The sequence below is a fragment of the Mesocricetus auratus genome, unplaced genomic scaffold (assembly GCF_017639785.1).
Source record: "Mesocricetus auratus isolate SY011 unplaced genomic scaffold, BCM_Maur_2.0 Super-Scaffold_100676, whole genome shotgun sequence".
NCBI lineage: Eukaryota > Metazoa > Chordata > Mammalia > Rodentia > Cricetidae > Mesocricetus > Mesocricetus auratus.
Genome location: NW_024429266.1, coordinates 179,888,831 through 179,908,189, shown reverse-complemented (window position 1 = coordinate 179,908,189; position 19,359 = coordinate 179,888,831). Strand labels below are relative to the sequence as shown.

The following is a 19,359-nucleotide window of genomic DNA, read 5'->3' as shown; positions in this document are numbered from 1 at the left end:
TTTTGGGCACTTTGCAGTTGTATAATAACAAGCTTGAATATAATTTTATAAGGGGGCCTTTCAAACGGTTTAATTATATGGCTTTTCCTTAGTCACACAACATAGGTTTATTTGTGCATGTTATTTCTTGATCCATGTTAATGCCTAAGGATAAAACACATGTTCACACATGGTTTGGTGTTGTTTTGTTTTAAATTCTCCTTCTCACAGATCAGGGATGTGTAATTTTGTTAATTGGCAGTGGGTACATTTTAAGTCTTGCCAAACTTATATTGTAAAACAAGATTCTGTCAACAAGAAGGGTCAGGTGGAAGCTGTGTTGGTTATTTTTCTCATTGCTAGAACAACACATCTGGCCAAAAAAAAAAAAAAAAAAAAAAAAAAGGAATGGGTTTATTTTGTATTGTGGCTTCTTCAGGGTAGAGACCATGGGATGAGAAGAAGCAGTAAGCACGTGAGGGAGGCATCTGGTAACTTTGTGTTCACAGTTAGGAAGCAGAAAGACATGGTGTTGCTGCTCCACTGGGTTTCTTCCTTTTATTTAATCCCGGATACTTGCTCATGGGATGGTGCCACTCATGTTCAAGGCTGGCCTTTCACCTTCAACACTTAACCTGAATATACATACCGTAAGATGCCCCAGAAGCTTATCTTCCAGGTGATTGGAAGCTGGTCTCTGATGTTTCAAAATGAGATAACTCAGGGTAATTACAACCTTCAGGAAAGTCCAGTTTTGCTTGCAGAAATGAGACAACCTTTGGAATTGGAAATGTGTGGAATTTCTCAAGGAGTACATCTTAGAAGGTCCATTAGGAATGGCTGACATAGGGGAGTCAAGGCTTGGGAAGTAGAGTGGGAAAGTGAAAGGGAACTAAATTTTCTGCTTATTTCACAGAGAAGTGCAAAACATGATTTGGAGAACTATCCTCACAAAAACCACTAGAATTTATGCTAGGACTAGTTATACAAAGAAGGGATAGTTTTTCCAGCCTGATTTCAAAGAATAAATGGAAAAATCTTTCCCCTTGCTGGCCGTGTTTGCTTTGAGGTTTTCACAGCTACAATAATGGTCTTTTCTAGAAAGAAGTTTTTTTGTGCTATATGTTTGGTAGTGAGTTGGTTTTTGTCTTGTGTTATTGTTGTGAATGGAGAAGAAGTAAGGCGTTAGGTAAGGGCCTTGTAGAAGCTGTACAGCTAGTCTTCTGTGGTTGTCTTACTATGTTGTCTAGACTGTCCTTTTTAAAACATATGTAGATATTTCAAATATATGCCAGAAGTTCAGAGAATAAGATTTCTAATGCATAAAAAGTAACCATTAATACAATTATTCTTTCTTGAATTTTTCCATTGGAATGCTAGATAATTATTATCATATCCATAATTATGGTTTTTCATTGTACAATTCTTTCAAACTTATATTCTTTTATTTAGTGGCAGAAACATGCTCCCCAGAGGTCACTAAATAAAGTGGTGAAATATTAGAATAGAAAAGGTTTTGCTATTAATATTACAGTTTTCCCCCATGAGAAATTTGTTGATCATAAAATGGAAAGAACCTTTAGCCATTTTCTATTGTTTCTACTTTTTGGGTTAATTATGTCTGCTTAAATTTAAGGGTCTATAGCTGGAGGAAGAAAGAGGTGCAATCATGTTGTGAGGATGTGTCTTCCTAGTCTCAGATTTTTCTGCATATTTGTTGTTATTAAATTCAGTATTTTGAGAGACCCAGTTAGTTATTCAACTATTTTTAATCTTTGTAAATATTTTGACACTTTAAATCTTCCATTGTTCCTAGGATTCAAAAATTTCTTCCATGGAGCGTGGACTCCGAGACCTTGAAGAGGAAATTCAGATGCTGAAATCAAATGGGGCTTTGAGTACTGAAGAACGGGAGGAAGAAATGAAACAGATGGAGGTGTATAGGAGCCACTCCAAATTCATGAAAAATAAGGTATGGAACAGATACTTCAGTCCTAGAAGCTTTAACATTTTATGTGTACTTTTATCATATTAGTGATGATAAAGATCTTTATGTTTTAGTAGACTTTACAGGAGTGGCCCCCCTTGCCCCCACATAGAAGCTTCCCAGAATTAAAGTCAGAGTTACTGGTATCATTTAGTTATTGCAGGCTTTTATTTAAATAAGAATTGTTTGACATGAGTAAGGACATGTTATAGTTTTTTCTTTTTTTTTTTTCTGCAAGTACTTCTGGAACTTTGTTCAGATGCAGTTCTTCTTACTGCGTGAGATGGCTTATTATCTACCTCTTTTGGGAAGTGTTTTAAGTCAAATTCTCCAGAGTTGATTTTTCCAAAACAAATTAAATGTTTCCCCTTAAACCAGTTCCAAGAATGGAAGGCCTTTGCGCTCTCTATTTGGGGAATTCATTTGCTACTAGGTTTGTCTCTTCCCATGTGTTCTCAGGCATATGTATAGTAGGATATTGAGTACTGAGGCCTGTCATTGTAGTTCAAAGTCAGCCACAACATTCTTTCTTCAGATCCAGAGTCATTTAGTTTGATACTATGATCTGTTTAAAGAAAATTGAAGAATTTAGTTTATTGTGGTTATCAGTTGTATTGTGGGTTAATTAAAAATTATAACTGCAAAAATTGGACATGGTGGCACATGCCTGCAGTCCCAGCACTTGGTAGACAGAGGCAGCAAGACTGCTGCAACTTGGAGGCCAGCCTGGTCTACATAATGAGTTCCAGGCTAGCCAAGACTACATAGTGAGGGTGGGTCTGTCTCAAAATAAACAAATACACAAATAAATAATTTTAACAATGAAATTTTAGTTAGAAAAGTATTGCTCACTGCATTTCCCAAATGTATACAGCAGCTGTATTTTTCAATTTCTTGGAATTGAAAACAGAAACATTGCCTGTATTTGACTGCCAAGGAATGACACAAATGTGACTTCCTACCCTGTTTAGGCTTTTTGTTGTGTATCTGGCATATGTCTATAGAATTTTCCTCTATTACTAAAGAGTCTGTTATTGATGGTTTATACTAATTGCATGTTTTTTTAAAGCTAAAAATTTGATGTGCCCAACTTTTTGTTAGCTTGGATTTTCTCCATGATTTTGGGACAAAATATGCCATATTATAATCTATATTACACTTTCTTTTTGTTGGCCAGCACTTTTTAATTCATTTAAAAAAGTTTGAAGCAGAGACAGTATATGCCTTTGAAAACTGAATTAGGGGAGCAGATTTGATGATCTTATGTAAGTTATTGTTATTTCAGAGGTCACTGTGGCTCAAAATCAGGTAATTTGAAGACCTAAGTTGGCACATGAGTGAAAAACAATAACAATGTCGTGACAGGTAGAGCAACTGAAGGAGGAACTAAGTTCGAAAGAGGCTCAAGGGGAGGAGCTGAAAAAGAGAGCTGCTGGTCTTCAGTCTGAGGTCTTTGCAGTAAGATTTACCTCTCTGTGTGCAGTGATCCCACAGTGGGACCCTGCTGGCTCTGGCTTCTGGGTGGCTTACACTTTCATTCTCTGTATGGATGGCAGCTCTGCCAATTCTTAGCACTAACCAGCCTGCTCTGCTCTCTTAACTGACCTTTGTTCACAGTTTGACTCATATATCACTTGTGCACACCGAGTCTACTTGGATTCTAGAAGGTCTACACCTGGTTCTTTATTGTTTGTGCTGCTCTGTGGATGGTATCTTAAAATTCCCATTCAGCATCCCCTTGTTGAATACATGTATGTTGATTTATATGAATGGTATTTCCCTCCATTCTTTTTAGGTACAGGAATATGCAGATGTCTCTAGGCCCATCACCTACGATTTACCTACATTTGAATTGTTTAGAAAAGTGCTTTAGCTACATGGAGACATTATTTTTAAGTTTCCATTAGTAGATTTTGCAACAAAAGTTATTTTCTTTAGGACAGATGTATAGAGCGTGATTAGCCTAATTAAAGTTACCTGAGAGTTTAGAACTAATTAGTGTGATATTTATTTTAAATTACTAAAAATGCATTTCAAACTGTTCTAATAGATAATAATAAAATAACCACTACTTGTATACTTACTAGAAGCATCTGGGTTTACCAATACTAATTTACAGATGAGAAAACTCAGGTATCAGATGATGCCCAGTAAACCACAGGTCGTAAGGGACAGAGTTTGATTGGCACCAGCAATCCCATTCTAGAGTTTGCTTGTAATTTCTTCACTATTTGTTTTGTATTGTCCATGCACATCTTCTTCAAAGTGCCAAAGATGAATGGAAAAACTACTCTTGGGAAGAATTATGGACTAAGACTGGAATCCAGTATGATTTGATGTGCTTCTTATTTATGACTAGTTTGTCTTGTAGGTTAAAAAGTAAAATCCTATGTTTGGAAAAGATCTAATTTGTATTCTGGTGTTAGCTGTATGTTATCTGAAGGAGAAATTGCTATATAATTTCCTTTTTTTCTTAGCTATTTTATTCATTTAAGTATATCAGACAGCAGGCCAAGTACATCTCTTACATTATTTTATTGAATTTCTAAGCAGTATAAGACTTTGGATCGTTTCCCCATTGTCAGTTAGGACACCAAGATGTAGAGAATAACATTACTGATCTCTTCAGTGACTAACTGCTACCATGTGCTCCTCACCTAGTTCTGTCTCCTGATAATTCTAGAAGGAAGATTTGTACTTCTAATTTTTCTTTTGTTGAAAGTGTTTCCTTCTCTTTCTCAGTCTTTAAGGGCCTGTAAAGCTTGTTTAATAATTCACACAGCAAGGAAACAACAGTCTTGTGCAGGGCTGAAATCTTTCTCTGTGTATGTGTGTGTATTTTGGAATTTTATTATGTAGGTTAGTCATCAAACTTGTGATTTTGCCTCAGCCTCCTTAGCATTGGGAGGTTTGGGTGTGTACCTCCATGCTTGGCTTCTATTTATTTGTGACCCATGTTTAAAAGTACCCTGGGTTCAATAAATTATTCTTTGAAAGAAAAATAAAAAAGTACCCTGAAATTTGGATACCATAGTTCTTTCCTGAGAAAGTAGTAATACTTTGAATATTCTGGGTATTTATTAATAGAGCAAATATTTTTATATTCATTTTAATTTTATATATAAAAATTTAAATAATATACTAATATATATTATTGTTGTTGGTAAAGGAATAGCACTAGTATCCTTTTATATTTGTATATAATAAGCATATAAAATATGAATGATTACTATATCAGTAAATGGTTTTCATGTATATAGAAAAATGCTGTCTTATTATAAGAGAAGACTAAATTGTTTTTAGTGCTCTTTAAAAGTCTAATTGGCCCTCCCTCCCTCTTTTTTTCTGTTGTTATACTGGGGGGGATCAAATGTAGGGTCTTGTACATGTTAGGAAAGAACTCTTCCATTGAGGTATGTTCCCAAACTAAAAGTCTAATTTTCAGGTAAATTTTGTTTCTTCAAAATTGCTTTAAAAACCTTTTCCTTTTACCCAAGATTAGTAAAATATTTTAGAGATACTCAGTTTTCTTAAATTCAAGGAATTTTGGTTCATCTGGCAATGAAAGTTACCAAGTTACTGTATTTCTGTTCAGTAGTTAATCTGCCTTGTAGCTATTTCCTGTAATACAAGATTAGAAAATGTCATAAGACAGCTCTCCTTTTTAATCTTTTTTTTTTAAGTTTAATGAGTTCAAAATAGGAAAGAAGGTGGCTGGGTGTAATAGTAGTGCAGGTCTTTTTAATCTCAGCACAGCACTTGGGAGGCAGAAGCAGATTAATCTGTTTCTGTTTGAGGCCAGCCTAGTGTGATAGTGAGTTCTAGACAATCAGGGCTACCCAGAGAAACTCTGTCTTGAGAAACATAAAAACAAGCAAAATTCTTAGAAATAGGGCTGGCTAAGAAGGCTCAGTGAATAAGAACACTTGCTGTGTTAGCAGGAGGCCCTGGTTTTAAATCTCCAGAACTCATGTAAGAAGCCAAATGTGTTTGCATGTGTCTGTGATCCCAGTGCTACAGAAACATGGAGACAGGAGGGTCACCAGGGTTTATTAGCTTCAGATTCAGTGAGAGAGTCAGTCTAGAAAAGTAAGGCAGAAAGTGATAGAGCAGGACACCCAGCATTGGCCTTTGGTCTCTGCATGTGTATGTGCAAATACAACACAGTACATATTTACTGGGTGTGTTTGCACACATACCTGTAATCCTAATACTTAGGAGACAGAGACAAGAAGATCAGGAGTTCAAGAGCAGCCTTGGCTACATATCAGTTTGTGTGGGCCTGGGGCCCCTTACACACACACACACACACACACACACACACACACACACACACACACACACACACACACACACACACATGCTTAGGAACAGTAGGGATATAAAGAAGATGTTTAAAAGGAAATATTTGTTGCTGTTAAGAGAGCTTTGTGGAGCTGGGCTTTGGTGGCACACACCTTTAATCCCAACGCTTGGGAGGAAGAGACAGGCAGATTTCTCTGTAAGTTCGAAGCCAACCTGGTCTATAGAGCGAGTTCCAGGACAGCCAGGGCTTCATAGAGAAACCCTGTCTTGAAAAACAGAACAAAAAAAAAAAAAAAAAAAAGAGAAAAAGAGAGAGAAGGTTTTGTACTGTTTGATTTATGAGTTGCCCATTCAACTGATAAACTTCAGATGCCACATGCAGATTCTCTCAGTGAGGGCTCATACACTCTTCTTCTAAGCCCAATGTGTGTGTCTGTTTATGTTCTATGGTGTGTATATAGTTGATAAACAGGTGATTTTTTTTAAAGAAAATATCTCTTTAACACTGTATCACTGAAAGTAGTTTGGTTTCCTCCTATTTTCATGATACAGGGTCTCACTATATACTGTTGGCTTGGACTCACAGAGATCCAACAGCTTCTGCCAAGGACAAGGGTGTGCACTTCCACATCTAGTCTAGCTTTTAAGAGAAAGCTTTTGTGAAACTTTTGCTTGAGAACGAAAACCAAAAAAGTATACCACTAGGGTTTGAATTTGCTTCCAGTAGAAATAGGAAGTTGCTTTTCCACTTAGTTTAACATCCACACTAATCTTGCCTGTGACCCACTGACTTCTGGAGATGAAGGCTTGACAAAATAGAGTGATGTTTAGGTGATGAACACTGCCTGGTCTGGTTTCACTGTAATTTCCTCCTCCATCTTTTCCTCCTAAGGCAGTGGTTCTCAACCTGTGGGTTGAGACCATCCGAAAATGTATTTCTGATGGTCTTAGAAACTGAAACACTCCTCAGCAGCAAAATTACAGTTATGAAGTAGAAATGAAAATAGTCTTATGATTTGGGATTATCACAACATGAGGAACTATATTACAGGCTTACAGCATTAGGAAGGTTGAGAACTATTGGCCTAAGGGGTTTCAGAAACTATTTGAGAACAATAAATGTAGATTAGAAATTTCTGTGTTTGTTGAATAACCTTAGTTTTTGGTAAGGAGCATCTGGTATTAGATGTCTCAAAAAGATTAGTATGTCCTATCTTATTTATTGACTATTTGATGAGCCTAGGAACTCGGACTGCTAGACAAGTGCTGTACCACTAAAGCACCCACCCCCCATCTCTACCTTATAAAGTTAATTGTACATTTAGTTCCTTTCTTGTGTCATAAATTTGCCAGACGTCCAGCTACATGGTAGTTAGGTAATTTCTTTCTTCCTTACCATGTTATGTTTTCTTTTCCAGATTGGCCAGGTGAAACAAGAGTTGTCTAGAAAGGACACGGAATTGCTAGCTTTACAAACAAAGCTAGAAACTCTCACGAACCAATTTTCAGACAGTAAGCAACATATTGAGGTGCTAAAGGAGTCCCTTACTGCTAAGGAACAAAGGGCTGCCATCCTGCAGACGGAGGTAAAGAGTGGTTGTGATTTGTGTGGAGTCCAGTCCATTTCTAGTTTCATCTTGTTACATGTTTGTTGTGTTCAGAATCATGTGATCATTTTGTTTCTTTTGTTAGATTTAATTAAAATATGCTATTTCTTTAGGTTTTCTTAGTATTAGAATTTATACCACATCTGTACTTCAAACTATGTTGTAAATTACTTAAATGAGAAGATAGTTATAAAAATATGTTTGATGCATTGAGATTTAGAAGTATTAATTCTTTTTCGGGGAGGATGAAAGAGTATGTCATCTTACAACTCATCACAGTCCCTAACTGAAGGAATTCAGAGCAGAAACTCAAGGCAGGTATCTGGAGGTAGTAACTGATATAGAGACCATGGAGGAGTGCCTGGGGGTTGTGCCTCATGGCTCGATAATCCTGAATTTTTTTCCCTTTTAAAATTTTCTTTTATTTATTCTTTGTGTCTTTCTCATCATGCCATCTCCATCCTATTCATTTCCTCATCCCTTGTATCTGCCCTCTGCCCATGCAATCTCCCCAAACCACAAAATTAAACAAAATTTAAGAGGAAAAAAAATCAGTCTCATGATGGAAGCTGTATTGTGACATAGTGAGTCACATAGTAAACCCTTTTACCCACATATCTTTACCTGTAAATGTTCTTTGCAAAGAGTAATCGGTCTGGTTTTGAGGCCTCTGGTTTCTGCTACACTGTGGATGCTGGGTCCTCACTGGAACTTCTCTTGGCTATCCTGTTGTTGCCCTGTGTCATAGAGATTCTGCAGCTTTGGGCCTGCATGTCTGGTCCCTTCACAGATGGGGTGGATGTTGGGGTGGGCCAACTCATATTCTGGTTCAGGGCCTGGTTAGTTGTAGGGTTGGTCAGCTCAGCTGCTCTCTCTTGTTCTCACCACCTGGGTAAGCTCTCCTGCATTGCCCTGGCTAGTTCACCCTTGGCAGAGATGAACAGGGGGCAGGGCCAGGGCCAGTTCTCCAGCTTTAATGTCCTCAGGGTTCATTCTGCCACATCTGCAAGTTCAAGACCAGAGAAGCATTAATTCTTATCCATGGTAAATTATAAATTTCAGTGATCTTGGTTAGTTTGGATTACGTGTGATCTCTCTCTCTCTCTCTCTCTCTCTCTCTCTCTCTCTCTCTCTCTCTCTCTCTCTCTCTCTCACACACACACACACACACACACACACGTAGTTATTTGTGAGTACATGTGCGTGTATGTGGTTGTGCGTGTATGGCAGTGAGGACATCAAAAGACAACTCTTGGGAGTTGGTTCTCTCCTGCCACCTTGTGGAATCTAGGAATCTCAGTCATCAAATGTTATGTTACCCTCTCTTTCCTGTGAGCCATATTTCCAGCCCTGCTGGCATAATTTTTGAAGAAGTTCTGGTCTTTTTGTATTTTTACTGGGCTGAATTTGGTTTTATTTAAGGAATTTCAAATGTGAAATAATATGGAAAATACTGCCTTTAGTTCTTCATTTATAAAGAGGGTTTTTGTTTTGGTATCTTGAACATTACTACAAAAAATTCAGAAGGCAATGCCAGTGTCTTAAAGGTCTGCCTCATTTCCAGTTCGGTACTGGTAGCTTGGGATGCAAGCCACCATCAAGCAGTTGGTTAATGACCATGCAGATCTGTAAAAGTTTGTCATGGTCTGATAATAACATTTCTCCTCTGGTAATCCATTGTTCCCTTTGTACCCAGATTGAATAGTATCTCTTAGCTAGGTCTTATACAGATGGGCTTGTGATTGATCCCTTCTACCATGGATGGTAACGACTGTATTTGTTATCACTCTTGAATGGTTTTATATTTGCCTCTAGCCAGGGTAGGAGTAGCTGAGCCTCAGAAATTACCTCTGTAAATTATTAGGAGAGTTGCTCCAAAACAGCCATCTCCTCCTTACTTTCAGGTTGTAAAAGTAAGCTTCTTTATAAATTTGGGGGAATCTTAAGAATTTAATACGTTTATTTATTGTCACTTGCTTCCAAATAATTTCTCTAGTGACATTTTACAACAGTTTTCCCCCAAGCAACTTTCTTTTATGAGAGCCCAATAAAAGACAGTTTGTACTAATTCCTTGAAAGTTGCCATGTTATATTTTATTCTTAATTGATTTTGTCCTCTTTATTGCAGCTGTTTGATCTGACATGGGTACCAATAAATTAGACATATGAAAAAGCAGGGATCATGGAGCTTTTAAAAATTCTTCTGTATGTGTATGTACAATGTGCATTTGTGTGGGTGTATTTGTATGTGTGAGCATATGTTTGGAGGCCAGAGGCCAATGTGAGGTGTTATTCCTCAGGTACCATTTACCTTGTTTATTTGAGGGAAGCTATCTTACCTGCCCTGGAGCTTGCTGGTTAGGCTATGTTGACTGACCAGCAAGTCCTAGGGATCTTCTTATTTCATTTCCTTCAGTGTTTAGGTTACAGATGCATTTTGAAGTTTAACTCAGGTTCTCATGCTTTCTTAAGTACTTTATTGAGTAAGCTATCTCCCAACCCCTCAATCAAAAATTCTTCAAGGAAAACATTAATGTGGGGAAAGGTCTGTGTGGTAGTCCCTCCTCCCTTCTTCTAGGATGTCCAGGATGAGGACTTCTAGTGTTCAGCACTCTACAATATTATTGAAATTGCCTCTGATTATAAATTTCTCTTTTAATCTGTTGACCTTCACATAGGTGATCAAACTTTAGTAGAAAAAAATAATTGAAGTCTGGAAAGAGGACTCAGAGGTTAAGAGCACTGGCTGTTCTTCCAGATGTCCTGAGTTCAGTTCCCAGCAACCACATGGGGCCTCTCCACTATCTATAATGAGATCTGGTGTCCTCCTCTGGCCTGCAGGTACATGTAGGCAGAACACTGTATACAGAATAAATAAGTACATCTTTAAAAGAAGAAATAATAGTTGAAAGTAGAGTTTTACTTGCACAAGGTCAAGTCTGTCACTAATCCCAGTGCAGATGTAGGCAGAGCCCCAAAAGATCTACTGCTAGTTGAGGAGCTATTGATGACTGCTGGAGAGGGTATGACTACTCATGTAGTACCAGTCTGGGTCTACAGGGTAACTCTAGGGTAGCAAAGACATATACAGAGAGACCATGTCTTGAAAAACAAACAAACAAAAAAAAGGAGGAAAAAAATAGAGGTTTTATGTTAAACCAGGGACTGCTGCTAACCCTCAGTATTAATTATTATGTGACTGTATATAAGTTGTTTTTTAACCCATTTTTGAGCCTCTCAGTAAGAATAATGATACTACTGTTCCTAAAGTTGTTTTGGCTAGAGTAGATGTTTGGTCACATAGTTCTCTTCCACTATGCAAGGACCCTTAAATTTATGTGTTAAAAATACAGTGCCGGGCGGTGGTGGCGCACGCCTTTAATCCCAGCACTCGGGAGGCAGAGGCAGGCGGATCTCTGTGAGTTCGAGGCTGGGCAGGACCGATAGCCTCCAAAACAATACAGAGAAACCCTGTCTCGAAAAACCAAAAAAATAAAAATATTTTACAGTACCTGGTCTTTATTTTATTTTAGAGGCAGGTTCTTGTTGTGCAGCCCTGGTTTTTCTGGACCTCTCTATGTAGACTAGACTGACCTCAAATTTACAGAGATCCATCTCATCTGCCTCTGCCCCCTGAGCGTAGAAATTATGATGTGTGCCACTCTGTTTGCTTATAATACTTTCATTTGATATCAGTTTTTTTTTTTAATTTGGTTCCTGCATTCCTACATTAGTTGCTTTAGTATCCCCATGGACATAGAACGTAACAGAAACAACGCAGTAAAGGACAGACTTATTTTGGTTCATGGGTTAAAAAATTTTCACTTCATCATGGTGGGCATGCATGGTGGAATAATTGAGTTCATGGTGGTGTGAGCATGTGTTTAACCAGGGTTCAGAATAATTGAGTTCATGGTGGTGTGAGCATGTGTTTAACCAGGGTTCAGAATAATTGAGCTCATGGTGGTGTGAGCATGTGTTTAACCAGGGTTCAGAATAGTTGAGCTCATGGTGGTGTGAGCATATGTTTAACCAGGGTTCAAGACTGTAAAGGAACCAGGTGCCACTGTCACCTTCAAAGGCCCACCAATAATATCTTACTTCCACCAGCCAGGCTTCACCTCTTAAGGATTTCATAGCCTCCCCAAATTCTGCCACCAGTTTAGCATTCTTTCTACTCCTGTTCTATCTCTACCCTACTACCACCAAAGCTCTTGACCATCTCAGTACAAAATGCACTTAATCTGTCTCAAGAGTCTCTCAAAGTCTTCACAGTACCAGCATTGTTAGTCCCAACTGAGACTCAAAGAACTCTCTTAGTTGTTACATCAGTCAAGAGCCCTTGAAATATCAAAAAAAAAAACAAAAACAAAAACTAGGTGTCGTAGTTTGTATAGCTACTCTTAGTTTTTGAGTGAATGGGCATTAGGATTGCTAGGAGTTCAAGGTAAGTCTAGGCTATGTGGTGAGACTCCAAAAAACAAGCAAACAAAACCCCAGGTATCTGGGAACACCAGAATTCCAAGTTGGAGTATTTCATACTGCTGATGAAGAAACTGATGGATGTTTAGCTGGGAGAGCTGCCAAGCTGGATATTGATGTGGGATTTTACTTTCAAAGGTTTGGAGTACTTCAGAGAGATTACAGCTGGCATCACAAGTACATTAACGTGAGGAAAGGGAGCATCACTGGGGACAATGTGGCATTGGCAGCCAATGTACTTTCAGCTCCTCAATTTTTTATAAGGAACTCAAACATGTATGATAATGGACTAAACCTCTGAACTATAAGTAGACCTCAATTAAATGCTTATAAAAAGAGTTGCCATGGTCATGGTGCCTCTTCACAGCAATTGAATACTGACTGAAACACACACACACACACAAAATATTTTTCTGTTTTTTTAAAACACTTTTTAATTATATATTTAAATTAGAAACAAGCTTGCTTCCCATGTCAGTTCCAGTTTCCCCCCACGCCCACTTCCTTCCCCCCAGCCCCCCAGCGCCCCACCCAATCCCCACTCCATTCCCCAGGGAGGGTAAGGTCCTCCATGGGGAAATCTCTAGAGTCTGCATTTCATTCCAGGGAGGGCCTAGGCCCTCCTCCAAGTGTACAGATTGAGAGAGCATCCCTCATTGTGGGATGGGCACCCAAAGTCCATTTGTGTGCCAGGGATAAATACTGGCACACAAAGCCCCATAGATTGCTTGGATCTCCTCACTGACACCCACATTCAGCACCTCAGATATTTTAAAATATGTTTACTTGTGTGGTTTTTGTGATTTTAGTTCCTTGGTCTTACACCCCTTTTCTAATCTTCTTTGTATGGTAATGATGCCAAAAGTGGTTATGGGAAACCAGTTAATTAGTTTGGACCCTGACTCCCTCAACTTTAAAATTAGGAGATTTTTGTTGTTGTTATCATTTGTATTTTTTTATGTGGTGCCCTGGATTTAATCTAGGACCTTGTGTATGCTAAACAAGTGATATCACTGAGTTATACCCAGAATCTCTAAAATTTGGAGGTTAACTTGTATTTTTTAACCTTTATTTATTTCTATATCTGTGTTTCATGGATGCTAGGATTCAAACTTTGGTACTCATTATTGTGTAGCATGTTCCTAACTACTGAGCCCATCTTCCCTGCCTCCTACATCTGCCTCATATATGTGTACATGCACGTTTGTGTTTGTGCATGCACATAGACACATGTCACATCCCATGTGTGGAGGCTAGAGAACAATTTTCAGGCTTTGGTTCTCACCATCACTTGTTAGAGAACCATTTGCGGAACTTGTTCTTTCCAACTGGGGATCTAAGTCACCCTTAGGCTCCTTTTCCCTCTGTGATATCTTACTAGACAAGATGATGCAATTTCAGATGGAACACGCTATATCTTGGGTCTGTCGATTTCTGTTGTGTAATCCTGCAAATTTTGGGGAAAATGTATGAAATAACATGAAAGAACCTTGAGTCAGATTTAACATACATAAATAATTATCCACATTAGTCATCTTAGTTTTTTTTTTAAAGGACCTAAATGAAAAAAATCTAAAATTATTAATGGAAGCACTGGCTTAAATAGGAAATATTCTTTGAATCCCTGGGGCTTTTGAACTGGTTGGGGCTATAAGTAAAGATTCAGAAATTGTCATTATGGTGATAGAGCCTGTGGGTTTCAATTCTCTAGAGGACGCTGTTTGTACTGTGTAGAGAATGTTGAAAAGGTTCATTCAGAGTTAAGAAGATTCTCATTGGCATAGCCAAGAGGTACACAAAAGGGAACAGGCAGTTTTCTTCCCCCTCAGTTTATTGTACAAATGTTTATTTGCTTTGTAAGACAAAACAAGGATACTTTATAGTTGTGTGATCAGAATTGTGAAGCCACAGCAGAAAGGCAGATATTTTTTCTGTTTCCAATTGTAGAGGAAAGCCTTGTGTTTTTAGTAAGTTGGCCTACCAAATTTACCACAGACTTTGATGCTTGGCAAATAAGGTAGATGTTCCTTGTGATCAGTTGATGTGGATAAGCAAGACCTTATCATCCTGCTAGGAGTGGTGTTAGGGGGATGACTGTGTGTCCTTTGAGGGGTTTCCCTTGAGGGTTTTGTGTGGTTTGCAAAATATAGACCTCATGTAAAATTACACTACACATGTAGGTCATTCTAGACCAATAAGGTTGCTGCAGAATTCATAGCAAATCAGTATAGCTATATCAAAGTGTTTTTTTTTAAATTTTAAATCATCTAACCAGCACATTTAAATTCTGTATGGCATAGAAAAGTGTGTGCATGCACACACACTCATACATACACAATACACACAATTTGAGTTGAATATTGAGTAATAAAAAAGTTAATTTAGCAATTAAGGCAGAGACTTTGATAGTTTCTGTATCTAATATTTATGATACAAGATTTTTTTTTGTATCAAAGCTCATGTTTCCAATCACTCTTGCATCAGAAGTTTATGTTTATAATGAGTTCTCATTCTATCCCTTTTGCACTCAGGTTGTATGGGTCTTGTACTTTGCAATCCCTCAGAATGACATGCAGGTATTTATAATTGATCAGCATTGTCACCTTCCCAGGTATTAATATTAAACTGACTTAGAAATCTAATGCAAGAGTGCACCTAATGCATCTACATGTGCTGGGCAAATATTGTCCTGTGAGACGTTGGGCCATTGAAATGATTAGCACTGAGAAGTCATGAGGGACATCTTCCTGCTGTATTATCATCCCCAATTTAGAGAGGGACAGCCTTCCATTTTCCTGAAATTAATACTTGAAAGAACTTGAGAGACAAATATTTTTCCACAGTTTAAATAGCTCTCAGTCAGCACTTGAATTGTCCTAGTTCTTGGCTGTCACAAATGAAGCTTCTGCGAACACTGTGTGCAAATCTTTTTGTGGATAATACTGTTCACTCAGAGTGAATTTGTGGATCATGTAGTAACTGTAACTATATGTGTATGTTTAACTCTTTAAGTAACTTCCAAAATATTCTCTGAAGTAGCTGTCACAAAGTGACTCAGATTATTTTGTTATCTTTGATATTGCTTTCTGGTCTCCCCTGCTGTGCAGCATTTATGTTGGGGAGTGAGAAAGAAATTGTGGTGGTTTGATTGAAAATGACCCTAATAGGCTCATAGGGAGTGACACTGTTGGGAGGTGTGGCCTTATTGGAAGAAATGTGTCACTGGGGGCAGGCCTTGAGGTCACAGATGCTCAAGCCAGGCCCTGTGTGGCACTCTCTTCCTGCTGCCTACTGATACAGATGTAGAACTCTCAGCTGCCTCTCCAGCACGTCGTGTCACCATGCTTCCCACCATGATGACAGTGAACAATGAACTAAACCTCTGAACTAAAAGTTTGCTTCAATGAAATATTTTCCGTTATAAGAGTTTCTGTGGTCATGGTGTCTCTTCACAACAATAGAAACCCTAACTAAGACGAAATGTAGGCGGAGTGGAAACTTTTTCTTCCCAGATTATGACAAACTATATTAAGGTTGAAATAAATATATCCTGGCCGGGCGTTGGTGGCGCACGCCTTTAATCCCAGCACTCGGGAGGCAGAGGCAGGCGGATCTCTGTGAGTTCGAGGCCAGCCTGGTCTACAAGAGCTAGTTCCAGGACAGCCTCTAAAACAATACAGAGAAACCCTGTCTCGAAAAACCAAAAAAAAAAAAAAAAAAAAAAGAAAGAAATAAATATATCCTATGTATATAATTAGTTTCATTTTGTATTTCCACTGTTAGTGTATGAAAGTTTACTTTACTTTTCTATGTTTTCAGTTATTGCTTTGGGAAATTTGAAATTTTATGCATTTTGCTATTTTTGTAGTGATATTTTCTAGGCTCTTTTCAAAATGTACCTATTCTTAGTTGTTGTGGTTTGAATATGAAATGTGTCCCACAAATTCGTGTGTGTGTGTGTGTGTGTGTGTGTGTGTGTGTGTGTGTGTGTGTGTGTGTTGTTTCGAGTGGGGCACATGTGGACACTTGGTTGCCATCTGAGGTCACTGTTTGGAAAGATGGTGTTACTTTAAGGAGTCCTTCTTGAAATGAATCCCTGGGGTAAGGCCTTGAGGTTTCGTAGCCTGGACCTACTTCTTGTCTCTCTCTGTTCTCTGCTTTCTGGATGCAACACTGTATCCATCTGATACAATGTAACCAGTGGCCCTTGTTCCTGTCACCCTACTGGACTGTACCCATTAAAAAATTATTATTTTATGTGCATTGGTGTTTTTCCTTCATGTATGACTTGTGAGGATGTCAGATCCCCTGGGACTGGAGTTACAGACAGTTGTAATAAGAAGCAAGAACGGCAGAACCATTCCTCCAGCCCCAAATTCATTTCTTTTGGGTCTTTCTTTTAAGCTTTATTAGATAATATAAAGCAGTGGTTCTCAACCTGTGGGTCATGACCTCTTTGGAGGTAGGGTTGAATGACCCTTTCACAGGGGTCACCTAAGACCATCGGAAGACACATATTTACATTATGATACATAACAGTAGCAAAATTACTGTTATAGCAATGAATATAATGTTATGATTGTGGGTCACCACAGCATGAGGAACTGTTTTAAAGCATTAATGTAAACATTTATTAAATGCCAAATGTATTAAACAATATTAGGGCGGTTGAGAACTACTGATATAAAAAGTGTACTTAGTCTTAGATTAATCTCCTCCCCCGCAACACACACAGTCGTTAAAGGATTTGAAATATTTTAAACAATTATACTTTTTTACTATATTTTTAAGGAAATATGTATTTTACATAAAAAGTTAAAAAAATTTATGTGCATGGGTATTTTGTCTTTATGTATGCCTGAGTGCCACTTTCAAGTGAGATGCCAACAGAGACCAGAAGAGAGCTTTGGATCCCCTAAAAATGTAGTTACAGATAATTGTGAGGTGCCATGTGATACTGGGAATCAAATTCTAGTCTTCTGGAAGAACATCTAATGCTCTTAACCATTGAGGCATTTCTCCAGCCCCATCCAAAGCTTCTATAATGGACTTCCTAATGTAATTTAACAAACTTCTTCCAGCCTTTGTCTGTGGAGGTTGTTGCAGGGGTCCTAGGCGAGGGGTAGTACTGCTTAGCTTGTCATGGAAAGAAGACCCATTCAGATACAGTGAAAGTGACAGGAAATAGAAGTGACAGTTGAAGAGAGGAGGGCCACTGGAGAAGGGAATGGGGAATGGTTTTGCAGATCCTGAGGTTATAGGTAGAGTGAACATGAAAGTGGCCATAGTCTAAAACAGGAGTGACTGACACAGAACCTAAAGAGAGTGAACATGACAGAGATTGAGAAGGCTGTAAAAAAGGCTCAAATGGAGAAGAATCAGCCATAGACAAGGGACTAACAAAGAAACAAAAGAACAAAAATGACAGACTTTATTAGAATAGATTAGAATAGATCCAGTTCCATTAAGGGGATGAGAGGGACCCCAGAGGTTAGAGTCTGCCCAGGGTCTCTGGGTTAGACTTTTCTTAGGCTCCTGGTATCATTTCCCTTCATAACTTCCCTTCCTTCTCTCTGATTGGTCCTGTCCTTGCCACCAATTTCTAAGACTTTCAATGTGTCACTCACTCTCTTGGGAGAAAGGGTACAACCCTTGTTTCAAGGGTCAGCCCATCTTGAAATGACTGATTCCCTTTCATGCTACCACATCTGACTTATGTGTGTTGTGTGAGACATCTATTGGGAAGATGGGACACAAATGTTTCTTCATCCCAGAGAGGGAACTGACAACAGACCAAAGAAACAATTCACAGAGGTCTAACTTGGTGAATTAGTCAGTTTATTGGATGTACTTATAGGAGCAGGACTCAAGGCAGTTGTATCACTGAAAAGCCTACTCTACCTCACAAAATCCTGAACTGTAGAGGTCTCTGCATGACTTGCAGTCAGCTTAGCAGGTTACAAACTCTGCTTAGGTAGCTCAACTAGTTTGTTCTCGGGAGCTCCCCTGGCAGAAGTTAATTGCTTCTATAAACTTGGGGAGGGGCCTTGTGAATCTTCTAAGTTTCAGTATTCCCAGACACATGGACTTCTAGTGTCTTATGAGCCTCTTTTAAAATTTCCTGTGTCTTAAGGAGCCTTTCTCTAGGAGGGAATGTTTTAACTTGAAGGAAATTGCTATATAATAATGTGATACTGAGGACTGAGCTCCCAGTGCTTCCTGTGAGCTGGGGAAGCATACTATCAACTGAGCTATACCCTTAGCCCTAGAGCTATGTAAATTTCAATTTATAGTTTACTACATATTGACAGGTCTAACTTAAAAGCTCCGTAGGGCCTTTCATAGCTATAACTTTGAGGAGTATTGAAGTCCTTTGATCACAGAGTTTGGAGAATGGAGCAGTGTGACTATATTCCTAGTCTCAGTATACTTCAGGATTTTCTAGAGCAGCTGCTTTATCTGTGCCAGCCTCACACAGATTGTTTTGCCCTGAGATCTTTCTTTTTATCTCCCAAGATTTCTCCAAAGCCCCATCACAGAAGCTAGCAAAAACTAGAAAGCAGGGCATGGCACAACTCCAAGCATATACCATTCTAGATTCATGGTTTCTTCATTTTCAATCATTAGTGAGTTCATGTTTCTCCATGTGCCACTTGTGTTTATTGAGTACTCATCTGTTAATTAAAAACGTTTGTTATAGGTTAGCATTTTGGAGAGTTTTATAGCAGTATGTGTTTTAAGTTTAATAGTGCCCATCATATACACCTTTCTACCCAAACCTCAGATTCATTTGGGCAACTTATATTTAAATAGGCTGTGTCTTAGTTACTCTTCTGTTGCTGTGACAAAACACCATAGCCAAGACAACTTAAAAAGGAAGCACTTAATTGGTTCAATTTTAGAGGGTTAGAGTCTGTGATGGTGTTGGAAAGACATGGTGGCATGACCAGCTGAGAGCTCAGTGGGAGGTTTAGTCCTACACTCTTACTCTTAGACTTT

General features: G+C 38.5%; 1 protein-coding gene across 11 annotated transcripts in view; it reads left to right on the top strand.

The window, feature by feature from the left end:
- The window catches only part of Erc1 (ELKS/RAB6-interacting/CAST family member 1), a 294,181-nt gene that overhangs the window by 56,481 nt on the left and 218,341 nt on the right, over window positions 1-19,359 (top strand). For 5 of the 11 annotated variants that reach the window (XM_040739043.1, XM_040739041.1, XM_040739040.1 and 2 more), the window contains exons 5-6: window positions 1,796-1,951; window positions 7,690-7,857. In XM_040739043.1, coding sequence (XP_040594977.1) covers window positions 1,796-1,951; window positions 7,690-7,857 — 324 coding nt within the window. Of the gene's footprint in view, window positions 1-1,795; window positions 1,952-3,331; window positions 3,425-7,689; window positions 7,858-19,359 lie in introns of all 11 variants that reach the window. The other 6 variants (XM_040739039.1, XM_040739037.1, XM_040739046.1 and 3 more) reach the window with 2 other exon arrangements.